The sequence below is a fragment of the Macaca mulatta genome, chromosome 8 (genome assembly GCF_049350105.2).
Source record: "Macaca mulatta isolate MMU2019108-1 chromosome 8, T2T-MMU8v2.0, whole genome shotgun sequence".
In the NCBI taxonomy this organism is placed as follows: domain Eukaryota; kingdom Metazoa; phylum Chordata; class Mammalia; order Primates; family Cercopithecidae; genus Macaca; species Macaca mulatta.
This window is the reverse complement of record NC_133413.1, coordinates 150600641-150619409: the sequence shown is the minus strand read 5'-3', so window position 1 is coordinate 150619409 and position 18769 is coordinate 150600641. Positions and strand designations below refer to the sequence as shown.

Here is an 18769-nt window from a genome sequence, read left to right as displayed (position 1 = left end):
CCCGTCATTTGTTAGGTTTTTTCTAATATAGTTGATGGTTTTGATCGCTTGTTAATGATATTTTCCCCAGTTGTTTATTGCTAAACTATAGAAATAACTCCTTTTTTTTTTTCTGACTGTATCACTTTGCTAAATGTACTAGAAAGTTCAAGTTTCATTGTAGATTCCATAGCGTATTCTATGACCCTGGTTTTGTTTTCTGTGAGTAATTGCCTTTATGCCTTTTCTTCCTTTTTCTTGCTTTAGTGCCCTGAGTAGGACCTCTATTACAATGCTGAGAAGTCCTGAGGGCCGACATACCTGCATTGCTTCCAATCATGGGCCACCGTCTTGAGGCCAGGGAATCTGCCCGTCTTGTTCACTAGCAAGCTTAGTGCCTGTACTAGCAAGCTTAGTACATACTGAAATAAGTTGATAACTCATAGATGTATGGCAGGGATATTAACTCGTGGCATATTTCCACATTGTATTGATGGATTGATTGAGGTAGAATCTCACTCTGTCCCCCACGCTGGAGTGCAGTGGTGTGATCATTGCAACCTCAGCCTCCTGGGCTCGGGTGATCATCCCACCTCAGTCTCCCAAGTAGCTGGGGCCACAGGTGCGTGCCACCTTCCCCGGCTAATTTTAAAATTTTTTTGTAGAGATGGGGTCTCACTATGTTGCCCAGGTTGGTCTTGAACTCCTGGACTCAAGTGTTCTTTCCACCTTGGCCTCCCAAGTGTTGGGATTACAGGTGTGCGCCACCATGCCCAGTCAAGTTTTTATTTATTTTTGTTTATAAATAAAATATTTTCTCTTTGTGTTCACATTCCCATTTGGTAAAATGATAAAACAAATATCAAACATACAGCAAACAGGGCTAAAACCAAGTGGCTCTGTGGTTTATCGCCTGAGCACCCGCCGTGCCTACTGCGTTTAGGTGGTTTTGCGTTACACTGTTCACTGTCTCTGAAGTTCTCTGTGGGTTTCTATAAAGACTGTTGGTCATTTTCTTCCAGCAGTTCCAGATGTGCCATAGCCAGTGTCTTAAGGCGCATTTGGAACTGAGCGCACAGTAGGTTTGGTCCGGGCTCATGATGCCGCGTGGCTCGTTTTAGGGGCTGCTCACCAGCGGAGTGGAGTTTGAGTCTCTCCCTGCGGCGCTTTCTCTTCCGGCTGAATCTGGTCTGTACCCAGTGACGCTCGTCGGGGTCCCGCAGACGACTGGAACGATCACTGTGAACGGTAAGGAGAGCCCCTTCGTGGTTCCCGCTCAGGAGGGTCTGCTGCACCCTTGCATGGCCTCCGTGAGGTCCAGAGCCGATCGCCCGTCCTGCCAGTCCTAACCAGTTAGAAGATAATGAAGACCGTGTTTCTTCAGGAAGCATGAAAAAAACCTGTTCGTGAGGTGCAGGATGTGTGGTGGTGGGAGGGGTCCTTCCTGTGCTCTGACCCTACTGCCCACGCCCTTCCTCCCTCTGCTCCTCTCCCTCCAGTGAGCCTTCCTTCTTCCTCCTCCTTCTCGCTGGAACTCCTCAGAGGGTGTCTACACACGCTGAATCTCCGCCTCTGCAGGGGGCTTCAACCCTCTGCATCCTGGACTCAGCCCTTTTCACTTCACCAAAACTCCTGTCACAAGCAGTATTTTTTTGGGCTAAATCCAGGGCCTACTTTTCAGTTTTTTTCCCCTAAATTCGCTCCACAGTGCCCTTTGAGTCCCTGGCTGACCCTCCACTAGGCATGCCCTCTCCTCTGGCTGCTGTGAGCCCGCCCTGTGGATGCTTTACCGCCTCTCTGCTCTGGCTGCTGTGGCCCTGCCCCTCCGGATGTTTTACCGCCTTTCTGGCCTTTCTATTTGGGTCTCTCTTGTCTTCTGCAGCCCACCCCTCTCAGCCAGGCCTTCCTCACACCCCACTTCTTTCCTTCCCCACCCCTCATCCTGTGTTCCCTGGCCCTGTTAACTCTTTCTCTTCCACAGGCTACCTTAGGTGATCCCACCAATGCCCTTGACCTTCTTGTCTTCCAGTTCCTCCAATGTGCAGATGATTTCCAGGGCTGGGCTTTTTCCCAGCCTGCACCTCCAGCCCTTCCCAGCTGGCTCCTGGGCACCTCTCATACAATAGGTGTAAACCAGAACTCCCTACCTCGCCTCCCCAAAGCTGCCCCTGCCCCCGTCAAGCCTCCATCTCAGCGCAGGCATCCCCATCACCCATATGCGTCATCCTTGACCCTCGCTGTCTGTCACAGCCCCCCCACGTCCCCTCCCTCAGTGCTTCCTGAGAACTGCCACTTGTCTCCACCTCCACTGCCCCTTCCTGTCTTGCAGATCATAACTCTTCTAGGGTTTGTCAGAAAAGCATTGGGGCTGGTGTTTTTGCCCTGGTCTTGCTTGCTAATAGACCCACTTCCCATCTGTGGCCCAGCAATCTTCCTAGTGGGAATCTGCTCCTGACATCTCTCAACTAGGAGCCTCGCAGCTGTCGCCAGGCCCGAGTTATCAAGGCCTGGTCTTTAAGGGTACCTCTGGAGCCCATTGTGGTCCGGCGCCTGCTGGCCTCCGCAACCTCCTCTCTGCCCCTCTGCTCCTACTTCAGTCTCCGAAGACTCTTTAGTTCTGGCAGTTTTCCAGGCTTTCTGAGGCTTTACCTGTGCCGCATTGAGTGCTCATCACCCTGGCTGGCTCCTGGGCTTCCCTCAGTCCTCAGCACAGGCTTCCCTTCCTCTGGGAGCCTTCTTCGGTATGTGCTCGCTGGTCTAGGCCCCTGGTCGGTGGTCTCCTTCCTGACTGTGCGATAGATTCCTTGCTGGCCCCGTGTGTCTGGCTCAGCTGCAGCTCCATGCCTAGTGTGGAGCCTGGCACACAGTAGGTCTTCAGTGTGTGTTTGTTGGCTGGAAGAGCAAACATTTGCTGGAAGGGTGCTCCCTACGGGTGGGTGAAGCAGGTGTCATTGTAGGTGAAGGTGTGCTGCCCCAAGTGGGAAGATGGAGTGGAGTGGCCGTGGGAGCAAATGACTCTGGGCATGGACCCAGTGGGGAGAGTGGGTTGGTCAGTGACCCTGAGGCTTGAAGGCGAACTAGGAACTATTCAAATGAATGGGGCTGGGCTGTGGGGGGAGTACACAGGGGGCAGAAAGAGAATTCCAGGCAGAAAGAACAACGTGGTGGTAAGAGAGAACATGGTGCATTTGGGGGACCGGGGGATGGTCAGAGTGGGTGGTCCAGGCCAGGGTGGCAGGGATGAGACAGGCTGGAAGGGAGGCAGAGTGCCGACCTGGGGTCTTACACCCTGTGCCAAAGGATGCCAGCTTTCTCCGGAGGGCAGTGGGGCTGCTGCGTTCTTTGAAGAGAGATGTGGTCGGGTGGGCCGTTCAGAGCCATCCTCAGGATCCAGGACCCCTGTTGAGATGGGAAGGACTGGAGGCAGGGACACCAGTGATCAAGCTTCAGCGATGACCCAGGAAGAAAGGGACAGAGGCAGGACCATAGGCATGGCCTGGCAGTGGAGCATGGGAGATATGAATAGATGAGAGAGGAGTAATGAGGAGTGAAGGGCCTAAATCCGAATAACATGTAACCCGTAGCTAGTATGTTCACAGATGAGAAGTCAGAGCCTTAGTCACACAGTTCTTAGTTGTTTATCCTGGGTCCACACTAGGGAGTGTTCATTTTTGGCCCGCTTTGGGAACCAAGTTGAAAGGACTGACCTCGTATTATCAGACGTTGTAATGTACTATTTGTCATCAGACTTTTGGGTTTATATGGCAGTTATTTTAAGCAACGGGTAAGAAAAGGAAAATGGTTTAAATTAAGAATTGCAAAACAATGGCTGCGTAGCAGACAAAACCACGTCATACCAGGTATTATAGAAAGGACATTAGTGCCAGATGTGGTTCTGGGGAGGAGAATGTTTGCCAGTTAAAGATGTTTTTGAAGAGGTATACTTTAGAGGAAGTGTGGCTGCTCTGAATGGGAGTTACGCTGATAGGGCAGCTTCGGGCTGGCAGGAGGTGAGCGCAGGGCTGATTGAGGCTGTGTAAGGTCCCTGATTTGCCCTTGAGGGAGTGCCTGCCTCTCCTTTTAGTGTGGAATAGTTTCGTGTGAAGGCAAAAATGTTGTCACCCTAGGCATCTAGCCATGGGGTATTGTTTAATTTTGTTATAGAGTGAATGTTGTTTATAGTAATTATCTTGTGAAATTTCAAAAGCCATTTTAAAGCTTTGCTTAAACAATTTCAAGTGCTTATCTAACCAGTGAACTTTTTTTTTTTTTTAACATGGGAAATTTGCTAATCTTAAATTATGGTGCTTATACACATACAGCACATCTGCCGTTATCAGCAGCAGCTACAATAACATTTGGCTCGTGAACTTTCATCTTTCAACAGAAGGGTTTGAAACATTTTTCAAATACTCATTAAGTCACATTATGTCCTGGGAAATAATATTAACGTTCTCGTTTTAGAGATGGATAAATCTGAAAAGCAAATGAGTAAAGGGATGAGATACTGATTATTAAGGAGACATTTATGGTTTACAAGGACCTTCACTTATATAGTCTTTCATTTGGACCCAGGCTAGCCTTGTGAAACAGGAATGCAGATGCTGTTATCCTCCCCATCACCTACAAGGCCAGTGACGGTCGCGGGGTTGAGGGCTGGAGTGTGGGTGAGCGCCGGCGGGCCCTGGGCAACTGCGGAACTCAGGTCTTCTGAGGAGGAGCCTCGTGCTCTTCGCACTGCTTCGGCCGTGGGTGTGAGACCCAAAGCCTTGCCAGTGGAGTGAAGATGCTCATTTTCTGTTCCAGGTTACCATACCACGGTCTTCGGCGTGTTCAGTGACTGTTTGCTGGATAACCTGCCGGGAATAAAAACCAGTGGCTCCACAGTCGAAGTCATTCCCGCTTTGCCAAGACTACAGATCAGCACCTCTCTGCCCAGGTAGTGTGTACGAGGGTTACAGACCAGAGTGGCTCTGAGGCATCATTGGTTTTTTTTGGTCATATATATATATTTTTATATATATATATATTTTTTTTAATGGCACAAAGAGCCTGTAATTCTTATGACTAGAATATAGGTGAAGGATTTATTTAAGATAAGCAACATCAATATGCTTTGCTTAAAACGAATTAGAACAAACTTAAAATCTTTCTTACCATGATCAGAACAGAATGTGAAATTAGCCTTGGAATCATAATTCTTTTGAAAAACGAAATTAGGGAATTTAGGAATTCCCTTAAAAATATAGGGAATTTTGGCCGGGCGTGGTGGCTCATGCCTGTAATCCCAGCACTTTGGGAGGCTGAGGCGGGTGGATCATGAGGTCAGGAGATCGAGACCATCCTGGCTAACACGGTGAAACCACATCTGTACTTAAAAAAAAAAAAAAAATTAGCTGGGTGTGGTGGCAGGCACCAGTAGTCCTAGCTACTCGGGAGGCTGAGGCAGAAGAATGGCGTGAACATGGGAGGCAGAGCTTGCAGTGAGCCGAGATCGTGCCACTGCACTCCAGCCTGGGTGACAGAGTGAGACTCCATCTCAAAAAAAAAAAATAAGGGGGGGGGGAAATTTTAATTAAACTTTTATATTATATTATATTTTAATTAATTAATTTTTTGAGACAGAGTCCCACTCTGTTGCCCAGGCTGGAGTACAGTGTTGTGATCTCGGCTCACTGCAACCTCCACCTCCCAGGTTCAAGTGATCCTCTCACCTCAGCCTCCTAAGTAGCTGGGACTACAAGTTCCCACCACTATGTCTGGCTAATTTTTGTATTTTTTGTGGAGATGGGGTTTCACCATGTTGCCCAGGCTGGTCTCGAACTCCTGGGTTCAAACAATCCTCCCATCTTGGCCTCCTAAAGTGCTGGGATTATAGGTGTGAGCCACCGTGCTCAGCCAACTCTTATCTTCTAAGAAATAGTTTTGATCTTATTTGTTTTTTAGCATTATAGGAAAACATAAAGAAGAAAGAAAAAGAAATCTCATGAGTCCCAGAAGCAATTAGTATAAATGATTTGTTGTGATATTTCCTTCCAGTGTTTTATCCATCCTATTTAAAAATAAGTATTTGAATAGTTGAGATTACACGACATCATATATAGTATTATAGGTTGCTTTTTGCATAACCACATAATGTAAGGTTTTCTTCATGCTTTTACAAATTCTGGAGAAAATCCAATTTTAATTGCTTCAACAAAGTGTATCATAAAGATATCTCAAAATTGCATACCCATTAATTTCCTTGCTATTGGAATTTGGGATGTTCTCTGTTTTTTTTTTTTTTTTTGACAGAGCCTTGCTCTGTTGCCCAGGCTGGAGTGCCGTGGCACAATCTTAGCTCATTGCAGCCTCCACCTCCTAGGTTCAAGCAATTCTCCTGCCTCAGCCTCCAGAGTAGCTGGGATTACAGGTACCCGCCACCATGCCCAGCTAATTTTTGTGTTTTTAGTAGAGACGGGGCTTTGCCACATTGGCCAGGCTGGTCTCAAACTCCTGATCTCAAGTGATCTGCCTGCCTCTGCCTTCCAAAGTGCTGGGATTACAGGCACGAGCTACCACGCCCAGCCTGTTCTTAATTTTTGCACTTACGAATAACACTTAACGGATACCCTTTTGGCCATTTTTATAAAACGTGTCTTGGGATTTTCTGAAATGTTTTTAAAGCCCATTCATGTGTTTAATAGGCACTTTCATTTGCCAGTTGCTGTGCTGGGTGCTAGGGCTGTAGCAGTGATCATGACAGTCCTGGTCTCTGTCCTCACGGGAAGTTCTGTCAAGCGGGGAAATTGACAAGTCGTGGAGTAATCACAGTGCACTGTCGTCAGGACTCTGATGGGGGAGGTCCCACGTGCTGGGGGAGGTCACGGACTCAGGGAAGAGTTCTTCCAGGAGGCAACACCAAGCTCAATGTGGGGGAGGGGACTGGCCAGGTACAGGGGCAGGCAGGGCGGTCTTCTGACAGAGGAAGGAGAGGTGGAGACACTGACGTATAATCGGGGAATAAAATGAAACACAGACAACATTTACTGGAAAGGGATCATAGACCTGAGTGTAAAAGCTGAAAGTATATAACTTCTAGAAGAAAATAAAGGAAAATTATCATGACCTCGAATTGGGCAGAGTTCTTTGATGTGACACCAAAAGCAGGATCCCTGGAAGAAAACGTTGCAGATTGGACTTCGTCAAAATTAAAAGCTTTTACGCTTCCAAAGACACCATTAAGAGAATGAAAGTTACAGACTGGAAGAAAATATTTGCATATTAAATATCTGATAAAGAGTTTATATTCACATTAAGAACTCTTAAAACTTAATAAAAAGAAGATGTACAACCTAATTTTAAAGATGGACAAGAAATATGAGTAGCTGTTTCACCACAAGGTATACAAATAGCTCATAAGCAACCTGGAAGGATGGTTGACATCTTTAGTCTCTGGACTGGCACCACGTGAGGCTCCAGTTCACACTGGAGGCTCAGGGGGCTCACGAGAGCAGGGCTGCAAGGTTTTGGAGACGCTGGACACCTCATGCGAGGCCGATAGGGATGCTGATGGACACCCCTTTTGAATACACATTGGCAGTTTCTTCAGAAGTTACACATAAGTTTACCATATGACCCAACAATTCCACTCCTAGGTACCTGCTCAAGACAATGGAACACATATGTTGACACAGAAACCTGTGCGCGAGTGTTCCTAGCAGCATCGTCCACAGTCAGAAAACTGGAAAGGGCCCAGATGGCCGTCAGCTGGTGAATGGTCAGCAGAATGCGGTGCGTCCCTGCAGTGGAACACCACTCTGCAATGAAGGGACCAAGGAGCACGCGCCCCAGTGCAGACCAGCCTCAGAGGCGAGTTGCTGAGTGCAAGAAGCCAGATGCGAGAGGCGCAGAGCGTGAGTCCTGTGATGTGAAACATCCAGAAAGCAGGTCTCTAGTGGCGGGACACAGCTCACTGGCTGCCTGAGGCTGCCAGTGGTGTGGGGACTAAACTGATTGGAAGTACTCCTGTGGCATCTCTTTGGGGTGCTGCAAGTGTTTTAAAATTGGGTATCAGGCTGGGCCCTGTGGCTCACGCCTGTAATCCCAGCACTTTGGGAGGCCGAGGCCGGCGGATCACCTGAGGTCAGGAGTTTGAGAGCAGCCTGGCCAACATGGTGAAACCCCATCTCTACTAAAAAAATACAAAAATTAGCTGGGCGTGATTGCAGGCGCCCGTAATCCCACCTACTTGGGAGGCTGAGGCAGGAGAATCACTTGAACCTGGGAGGCAGAGGTTGCAGAAAGCCGAGATCACACCACTGCACTCCAGCCTGGGGGATAAAGAGCGAGACTTCGTCTCAAAACAAAAACAAAACAAAATGAAACAAAAAAACACTGGGTATCAGTGATGTGTAAATTTACCAAAAATGATTGCATTGCATACTTAAGCTAGGTGGATTTTATACCTCCACACACTGTTTAGAAAGATGAATTTTGGCAAGACTTCAGTGTTGGATGGACACATGATTTCCGCTGAGCCTGCCACCAGGACTTCCTGGGCCTGGACACTTCTGAGCCCATTAGCTTGAACAGCCAGACGCGCAGACTCCCAGCTCTGGCTTTGGCTGCTGAATTCTGCCACTGCTGTCCGTAGAACTGTGGCAGCCGGTGGGCGCTAGGCTAGGAAGGACAGCAGCTTCAGCTACAGTTTCATGGCGCGTGCGTACAGGCCTGTACAGAGCACCAGCCGCCCAACAAAAGCTGGAGGTGAGCCCCGAGAGCTCATACAGGAGATCGCAGCTCTGGCTCCAGCTTAGTGAGCCCCAGCCAGCGCTCCAGCAAAAGGGCAGGGGGTGGCTTAAGGCGAAGAAATGCTAAGGGCAGCTATTACCAAAAGGGAAAAATAACTTGAGAAGAGGTACTTTAACTTTGTCATTTGTCCTGCTAATAAGGCCTCCCCGAAGGTCCCTGCCAGCTGTAAAAGGCAGTGAAGAAAGCAGGTCCTCTAGCTGCTTCTCTTTGCCCACCCCACATTTTTCTCCTGTGTTTAGAATCATTTCCAAAGATAATGCCTCTGACGCCCCATTTTTATTGTCCCGTGGATGCGCTGTGACGGGGGTGCATGCATGCTCTGGTACCTGCTACCTCTCAACAAGAAGATGTGCCGCTGTGGGCGGCCACCACGGCACTGAGCCTGGGCCCTAGGGAGGAATGTGGATCCCAGCAGGTCCTGCTGAGGACCAGGGGCTGGAGGAGAGGGTCCAGTGGAACCGATTTGGAGTTAAAATGTTTGTTTTTTATTTCTTATTTTAAAAAATTGTATATAATGTATATATTTTTCTAAGGTGACTTCCTGAAATAAAATGTGATTATTCTTTGAGTTTTGATTGTTATTAATCTAATATGAACATTCCAGTGACTTATTCATTAAATTTACTCACAAACATTTATCGACACCTACCATGTGCTTTAGGCCCTGTGCTATAGGACTAGCAATTAATAAAAAATGCAATGAATAAAAAATGCCCTCAACCTAGGCTGCTCCCCTTGTATGAGTTCACAGTCTGGAAGGAGGTACTCAGACTAACTAGAGTCGAATTTGCTGACTGGCCCTGTCATATAAAAACAAAGCAGAGGTTGACCCTGTCTTTGGGGTTCGGAAGGCTTCATAGAAGATGTGGTATTCTACTGAGCCTGACAAGACCCACAACACTTGGGCAGATAATCAAGCGTGGAAGAAAACGCAGAGGGAACAACGAGTCAACCAATCCAACAAATACAGACTGTGGTGCAGGAGAATTTGGTGCTGTGACGAAAACACAGCGGGTCAGATGAGATGAGATGTCCAGAAGAGGCAGGCCTTCAGAGACAGAAGGCAGGTCACTCTGCGAAACAGCGTCAGATGGCGAGGCCTGCTTTGCAGGGAGCTTCTCAGGAAAGGCCTCTGCCGAGGAGACACGCAGAGGAGCAGAGCCGGTAAGCAGTGGGTGGGACGCGGCAGAGAGCATTCCAGGGTGGGAGTCAGAGGTGCCCAGATGGAGCCTGGCGGGAGTGGTGCCTTGAGCACTGACAGTGACGAGGGCCGAGGTCAGGAGCAGGTGGCCTGATGGTGTCTCCTGTGGAAATGCGTTGTCCCGCCTTCTCCATGGCCAGGCAGCCATGCAGAGACGCACTGCACAGGGTGAGGCTCACCGGGAGGCAGCCGTGAAGTGCGCAGCAGGCCACTCTGTCCCAGGCCCATTTTGATTACTGCTAGGGTGCTTTTCTGTGTCGCACAGTGGTTCAAGTTTGAGATGCTTATTTATTTGTTCAATACATACTTAGTGAGTACCTGCTGTGTGCCAGGTACCTGGCTAGGTAGGAGCTGATAATGCAGAGATAAAAATACTGTCATGGCCGGGCGCAGTGGCTCGCGCCTGTAATCCTAGCACTTTGGGAGGCTGAGGCAGGCGGATCACCTGAGGTCAGGAGTTTGAGACCAGCCTGGCCAACATGGCCAAATTCCATCTCTACTAAAAATACAAAAAAATTAGCTGGGCCTGGTGGCATGAGCCTGTAATCCTAGCTACTCGGGAGGCTGAGGCAGGAGAATTGCTTGAACCTGGGAGGTGGAGGTTGCAATGAGTGGAGATTGCACCACTGCCCTCCAGCATGAGTGACAGAGCGAGACTATCTCAAAAAAAAAAAAAAAAATTGTCCCTGTCTTGAAAAAACTTTTGGTCCAGTGCAGGAGTGGGGAGGGCTAGAGCTACAGGAAGGGCAGCTGAGCCCACAGAGTGCTCGGGGGACACAGGCGTGCCAAGCTTCAGACACTGGTGATTCCCCCTTGCAGTTTCCTCTGCTGCTTAGACCCAGGGGCTGACTCATCTAACACAGACCACATATTAGGGGCCATCTCCTTAAACAAGAGAGTCTCGTTGGCATAGACCTTACTCCTACCTTCCACAGTTTGCCCATAGTCCCACATTGGAGTTTCTCTCTGCCAAGAAGCTCCTGGTCCCCATCTCCTCCTAGGAGACTGGACCTGACCTTTGCCCAACCTCTGCAGCCCCTCCCTGGGGGCCTGACCTTGGCTGGAGTGGGGTCCCTGCTGCCATCTCTTTAGTGCCATGGCCTGTTTAGGACTCACCTCCTTTTCAGTGCCAGCCTGAGTCCCACCCAAGCTCCACTGCTCGTGACAACTGGGACGCTGCAGCTGGGACCGTCAGGGCCTGTGTCAGGCCCAGGCCCTGTGACTTTCCGGTCAAGCATTGTTTTGTTTTGTCTCAAAATCCTGTTGTTTGAGACACAAAATCCTGAGTCTTGGCCATGTTTTATTTTTTTCCTGATACCTTCTCTGTAAATCCATATTGACTACAAACTTTTGCTTGAGAAAGGCTGCCTGCTAAAAGATGGGAAGAAGCCCTTTATGGCAAGGACACAAATCCAATTTTCCTTCCTTGACAGAGGAAGTTTATTTCTTGACTCATGAGCATTAAAGATACTTAAATTCCAAGGAGCTCACCTTGATTTATGATGCAATTATTTCACCAAGATTTGGTTTGGACGCAGAAGCTCCTCTGTCAGAGTCTACATCTGGAAGTCCCCAGGAAACACGTGCCCAGCGCTATGAGCTTGACTTGTGTTAAGCAGCATTTCTTCCCTTGGATGGCAGAGATGTGAGTCTGGAACATTCTTTTCTGTCCTTCGGACCAAGTAGTGTGTGACACCAAGTGCTCCCATGGCATGGGAAGCAGATCCAACTCCGATCCTGTGCGCTGTGACCGGGAGCAGGGCCGGGAGGAGCTGGGCATGGGGAAGACTGCTGGAGAGTGTCTGGGGTGGGGTGGTCCGCAGTCCGCTTAGTTGACTTCATGAGCCATTTCTCGTTGCACTAAGCACACGATGTTGGCTCAAGTATGTTGGACTAATTGTGTGTCTCTGTGGAAATCCTTCAGGGACAGGAAGAAGGCAGTGGGGTACTCAGGAAACCTTCAGGCCCCAGGAGAACATGTCGGCCTCCCCGCTCTAGCCACCTCCTCTGGCTGCCCCTTTGTTTTGTGGCCAGACTTCTCCAGGGAGCCATGTGTGTGTTTAACCTCACCTGTCATGTGCCTCTATTTGTCGTCCACTGGTATTTGTCCCCATTGTGCTACCAGATATATTTTCTCTGTGATCACCAGTGACCTCCTTCCCAACCCACCGTTTGCAGCCTGTGGGGTGGGAAGGACACAACCAGGACAGTTAACGTTGTGGATTCAGCTAAAGTCAGTAGAAGTCAGGCGAGGGCTTACAGGCTGACAGCTTGAGTGCAGGAGCCTCAGGGAGGCCCTGGCCTCTGCGCTGCACGTTCGTCTGGCTTGGCTGCATTGGCCTGTCCTGTAGTCCAGGGCCTCACCTGACTGGTGTGAGGATGGAGCCCCACAGATACTGCCTGACCCCAGGGCCTGGCCCAGCTGCCCTCGTGTGACACCAGGTGTTGGTGGGCATTCCTCACAGTTTGTACCTGTAGGAAGGGGTCTGTGGGACAGCTTCTCGTTTCTCTTTGACCTCAGCTCTCATGTTATCAGCTGGAATGGTTGGTATACGTTTTCCTCTTAAATCTGGATTTTCCCAAGGCACTTCTAAGCATGACATTTTTTAGATTTTGAGAGAACAATGCCCTCATGGTTTATTTGAATCAATTCATTGTTTAATTTTTATCCTCCATAACTTAGTAATTAAGTATTTTTATGCTTCACATACGCATGAGAAATGAATGCTGAGTGAGGGTGTTCATGTTTATGACACACAAAGACCTGGACGTGTCTCATGAGGAAAGCATGAGGCATGTGGCGGCTCACTTTCCATTCCTGATAGCTGGGTAGTGAACTCCATGTGTGAAGCCAAGATTTCCTAGTCTCTGTTTCTGAAATGCATGAGTATGGCGATTTTTCTGCCTGATGTGAGTAATTCTAAAATGGCCTTGGCTTCTTCCTTATTTCTTCTTTAACTTTCTTCTTATTATTTTAGATCTGCACATTCATTGCAACCTTCTTCTGGTGATGAAATATCTACTAATGTATCTGTCCAGCTTTACAATGGAGAAAGTCAGCAACTAATCATTAAGTTGGAAAATATTGGAATGGAACCACTGGAGAAACTGGAGGTCACCTCGAAAGTTCTCACCACTAAAGGTAGGTAGTAAGCAGCTTTGACCCTGGGAATGTTTGTATTGTTTACCTGTAGACGAGCTACTTTAAATACTTCGTTTCCAGAGATTCTAAAAGCTTCTTTGTGGATTCAGTGAAAGTCAGTAGAAGTCAGGCGAGGGCTTACAGGCTGAGAGCTTGAGTGCAGGAGCCTCGGGGAGGCTTGGTGCCGTCATGACAGTGGGAAACCGGTTCTTCATGAAAGACACTCAGCAGCGGACAGTGGGACCAAGTACACACCTCTGTATCCCCAGTGCCCTTTCCCAGGCCTCAACATCCATCAGCTACTCAGCAGAACTATTTCTTCAATGAATGGGAGAGAAGCATTAGCAGGCCCGGAAGGAGTCTGTTTGGGATCCCACCCGTAATGCATCCAGCTCACGTAGTTTGGGGTCAGGGGACCTGTGTTGAAATTAGGACTTCACCATTTACTAGCTTAGCTGTTTGCCCTTGGGGAACTGTTACTACTGTGCCTCGATTTCCTCTGGGATAAATAGGGGAGGTAGTATTTAGCACATACATTACAAGACTGAACTAGGGAGGTTGTGGTTGGCAGGACACCTGGTGTGTCAGAGGCTAGTGAGTGCATTGATCAGGGGGAGTGTATTGTATAGGAGGAGGGAAAGGTATCAAGGGTAATATGTGGAAATAAAACTGGGTAATGTAATACAGTGAGAGAAATTGTAGACTAGTGAGACCAGACAGAGGATGAAACAGGGAAAGCAAGTCAGCAGGCTTTTGGGGGTGTTTTACGTGCTTCTGACGTATGGGTGAGATGAACCAGGTGTACAATGGGAGTTTGACTGGTTCTGGTTAAGCTTCCAGTAGAGGATGTACTAATCGCACGTTACTTCCTGACAGAGGGCTCCCTCCCCATGCTAATGACATTCTAATGTGAAAAACCAACTTTATTAGGGGTAGAGCCACAGACCCTCTGGTTAGTTCCAGCTTGAGGGAAGGCCCAGGGCTGAGCTTGGGAGAATTTGCAGGCAAAGAATTATGTCATGAGAGGATGAGTTTGGAGTGTGTAAGAAAGGGTGAATTTGGGCTTGTACCACTCTGGAGAATTTCAGGGTGTCTTGTATTCCCGTATTTCTTCCACTGATTTTGATAGAAATCTGTGTCTGTAGGAAGTAAAGCAGGAAGCTTTGCATCTGCATTGTCTAACCCATTCTCCTGGTGGGTCCGTGTCTGCCCTGGAAGGAGCCTTGCCCTGGGGAGTGACCCAGGCCTGTCCTTTAGTGATTTGTGTGCGTGGTCATGGGACTGGAGCTGTGGGGCAGCTCACCTTGTGTTCTTGCTCAGGAGGGCCAGGTGTGCCTAGAGCAGGGAGTGGGGGTGGAGCAGGAACCCTGTAGCTTCTCGGTGCACATTCATTTTATTTTTTCTTGTCTTGAATCCTTCCCTTTTTGGTGGGATTTTTTTTCCTCTTTCCTTTCAGTGCTAGTCACACAACATGGAATAACAAGTATATTTTTTATTGAGCGAGGCCATAAGGGGCAAATTGTTATATGCTAAATAGTTATTAAAAATGCAAGTCTGATGTGTTCATCTTACTACCTTGCCCCCGAGGAGTGGTTCTTGCACTCATCTAAGGCTTTGCTTCAGCCCTAAGGAGGTCACAGTGAGGTGGTCCCATCCCCTGGGAAGCCAGGGCCCAGTATAGAACCTGCTGGAAGTTGTTAACTTGGCATGGTTTCTGCACAAAGATGGCAGAAGAGTAGCATTTTTATTCTACTCTTTCTCTTGAAATCTCCCCCGAACAACAAAGTATGAAGAAACAGTGAAAATAAAACCATTCCCTGTGAAACAAGGAAATCATTTCAACCCCACGCAACAAAGCATTGGCTACAAGTGTCGTGGAAGCTGGGTTAGAGGGAGGGCGAGAGTGGAAGTGGGACTCCGGGAGGACTAAGGAAAAGCTGTTCCCCGAGAGTAGGCAACACAGCACCCAAAAGTACCCCAACAATGAAAACCAGACAGAGGGGCCTGGGCAGGCGCCTAGAGCAGTGGGAATGCAGAGGGGTTACCTTTTCTGTGCCAGGTCTTTGGCCAAGAGAGGGGAGGCCAGGGGTGGGAGGGGAAGGCGGCGGTGGATCTCACTGATCACAGAACCTGTGTGTGAAAGCCTTCACTGCAAGCCTCACCTGCATTTTCAACAATAAAAACACAGGCGGACTGCCTCTGGGATAAGAGAACTAGTGGCATAGCGGCCCAAGCCAAGCTGGATCACAGCTGTCGGGGCTGTGTCCCTCCTCATGTCATTCCAAGTCCAGGCAGGAGACAGGCCACACCGGAACAGAAAGAATCACTATGAACAATGGCCGACAAGTGCGAAGCGTTTGAGAGGCAAAGATAATTAAAGCAACAAGAGGTGTGAGGAGGGAGGCAGCTCCTGCCCTGGGCTGGGGCAGCCTGTGAAGAGGTTGGACTAGTGTGGCCTAGAAGTTGAGAAGAAGTACCCAGGAGCGGCAACTGAGACCTCAGAGGAGTGGCCTGGCTCCGATGCTGGAGTCTCTGAGCTTGGGGCATCTGGACCTCTGGGGAGGGCACCGTCTGGCTCTGCTGTTCTGTAAAATGACACTAAGAATGGTACCTACATCTCAGTGATTTAACTGAGAATTAAATGAGATAATATGTGTGAAGCGCTTGGGACAGTGCTTGGCGCATAAGCACTCGGATTTGTTCTCACACAAGTTACTACTTGCTGTGGTTTAGGTGTGTGTCCCCTCCACCTCTCATGTTGAAATATCATCCCCAGTGTTAGCGGGGGGCCTGGTGGGAGGTTTTGGGTCATGGGGATGGATCTCTCATGAATGGCTGGGTACTCATCTCATGGGAATGAATGAGTTCTCACTCTGTTAGTTCTCATTAGTGCTGGTGCCTCCTCCCCTCTCCTCCCTCACTGTGTGACCTCCTGCTCCCGCTTTGCCCTCTGCCATGAATGGAAGCTTCCTCAAGCCCTCACCAGAAGCAGAGGCCAGTACCATGTTTGTATAGGATGTGGAATTGTGGGCCCAAATAAAACCTCTTCTCTCTGTAAATTAGCCAGCCTCAGGTATTCCTTTATAGCAGTGCAAAATGAGCTAATGTACTGCTACTGTTGCCACTACTGCCACCACCACAACCACCAGTATCACCACTGCCACCACCACCATCACTACTACTATCATCGCCACCACCATCATCATCATCATCACCATCACCATTATCACTACCATCACTGTCACAACCATTATCACCACCACCATCACCATCACCACCACCATCATCACCACCACCATCACTACCATTGTCATTGTCACCACCACCATCACCACCACCACCACCATCACCATCACTACCACCATCACCACTACCATCACTATCACTACCATCACCATCACTACCATCACTGTCACTACCATTATCACCACCACCGTCACCATCACTACCACTATCACCATCACCACCACCATCACCATCACCATCACTACCACTAGCACCATCACCATCACTACCACTACCACTTTCATTATCACCACCACCACTGCCATCACCACCACCACCATCACTACCACTGTCATTGTCACCACCACCATCACTATCATCACCACCATCACCACCACTGTCACCATCACCATCACTACCACTATCACCATCACCATCACCACTACCATCACTACCATCACTGTCACTACCATTATCACCACCACAGTCACCATCACTACCACTATCACCATCACCACCACCACCACCATCACCATCACCATCACTACCACTATCACCATCACCATCGCTACCACTATCACCATCACCACTACCATCACTACCATCACTGTCACTACCATTATCACCACCACCGTCACCATGACTACCACTATCACCATGACTACCACTGTCACCATCACCACTACCATCACTGTCACTACCATTGTCACCATCACCATCACCATCACTACCACTCTCACCATCACCATCACTACCACTATCACCATCACCACTACCATCACTACCATCACTGTCACTACCATTATCACCATCACTACCACTATCACCATCACCATCACCACCACCACCACCATCACCACCACCATCACCATCACTACCACTATCACCATCACCACCACCATCACTACAATCACTGTCACTACCTTTATCACCACCACTGTCACCATCACTACCACTTATCATCATCACCACCACCATCACCATCACTACCACTTATCACCATCATCATCACTACCCTCACTACCACTACACCACAACCACCAACTCTCTCCACTGTGACCACCAAAACCACCATCACCACTATAACCACCACAACCACCCCTGTCACCACTGCCACCACCACCACCACAAACACCACCCCAACCCCCACCACCACCACTACCACTATCAACACAACCACCACCCTCACCACTGCCACCATCACCACCATAACCACCACCACCACCACTACCATAACCACTGCCATCACTGCTACCACTACCACCATCACCATCACCATCACCATCATCGCCACCACCATAATCACTATCACCATTGCCACCACCACAATCACCTCATCATCAACACAACCACCGCCATCATCACCATCACTACTAGAACCACCACAACCACCACCATTACCACTGCCACCATCACCCCTGTCACCACCATCACTACCACCACCACCACCATCATTACTGCCATCCTCGGACAAGCACCATCACCATCACTGCTGCTACCACTACCACTATCACTACCACCACCACCATCACTATTGCTATTGCCACAGACACCACCATTTTGTAGAGTTGTCATGAGGATTGAAGTTGTTCATCAGATGTCTACCCACTTCTCTGCCTAAGGCTACCACCATTCAACTTCTAATGGCATAGATTCATTTCACCTGCCTTTACTTGGTATTTGCAGTCATGTTATTCATTCTGGTGGTGAGAGTGAGGTATATAACAGTGTAGCATTGGGGTTTCAATTTGTTTTTCCCTGATGATCGGTGAAGTTGAGCACTTTTCCAATGTTCTGGTCACTTGTATATCCTCTTTTGTATGAGGCCTTTGCCCTTTTTTCCCCCATTGGTTGTCTTCTCTCTCTCTCTGTCTGTCTCTATCTCTGTTTCTCCCTCCCCTTCCCCATCTCTCCTGACTTGGGGGACTTCTTTATATATACCCTGGATGTGAGCTCTTTGTTGGTCACATGGCACGACCATCCTCTCCCATACTATAATTTGTTTGCCTTTACCTCTTAGTGGTGGCTTTGGATGAAGAGAAGTTCTTAACTTTAATGTGGTTCATTTAATCATTTTTTATTTTAAAAATGTTGTTTATTTGTGTCTTATTTTAAAAACTTCGTATACTCTTAGTCTTTGAGAAATTTAATGATACTACCTTAATTTCATGCTTTCCTACCCATCCTCCTTTTGGGACCAATTTAGGTAAGGTAGAAAGTGCTTCTCTGGCATAAAAGCCTTCATCGGGTACTCTGAACTTAATTAATTGGTTATAGAGTTTTGTTGATATCTGAACAAGCAAGTTAATATTGAATAACAGAAAATTACAGTCTACGTGGCAAACGTTTCTCACATCTGTAATTTACCTTGCCCTCCCAGCTTAGCAACTGGAAAACGTTTTTGCCTTCCCTCAAATAAACTCCATGGT

General features: G+C 48.4%; 1 protein-coding gene across 9 annotated transcripts in view; it reads left to right on the top strand.

Moving 5' to 3' along the window:
- Window positions 1-18769, top strand: part of TRAPPC9 (trafficking protein particle complex subunit 9) — a 732314-nt gene that overhangs the window by 173608 nt on the left and 539937 nt on the right. For all 9 annotated transcript variants that reach the window (XM_077944070.1, XM_077944072.1, XM_077944069.1 and 6 more), the window contains 3 exons: window positions 1101-1227; window positions 4786-4918; window positions 12952-13115. In XM_077944070.1, coding sequence (XP_077800196.1) covers window positions 1101-1227; window positions 4786-4918; window positions 12952-13115 — 424 coding nt within the window. The remainder of the gene's footprint in view (window positions 1-1100; window positions 1228-4785; window positions 4919-12951; window positions 13116-18769) is intronic.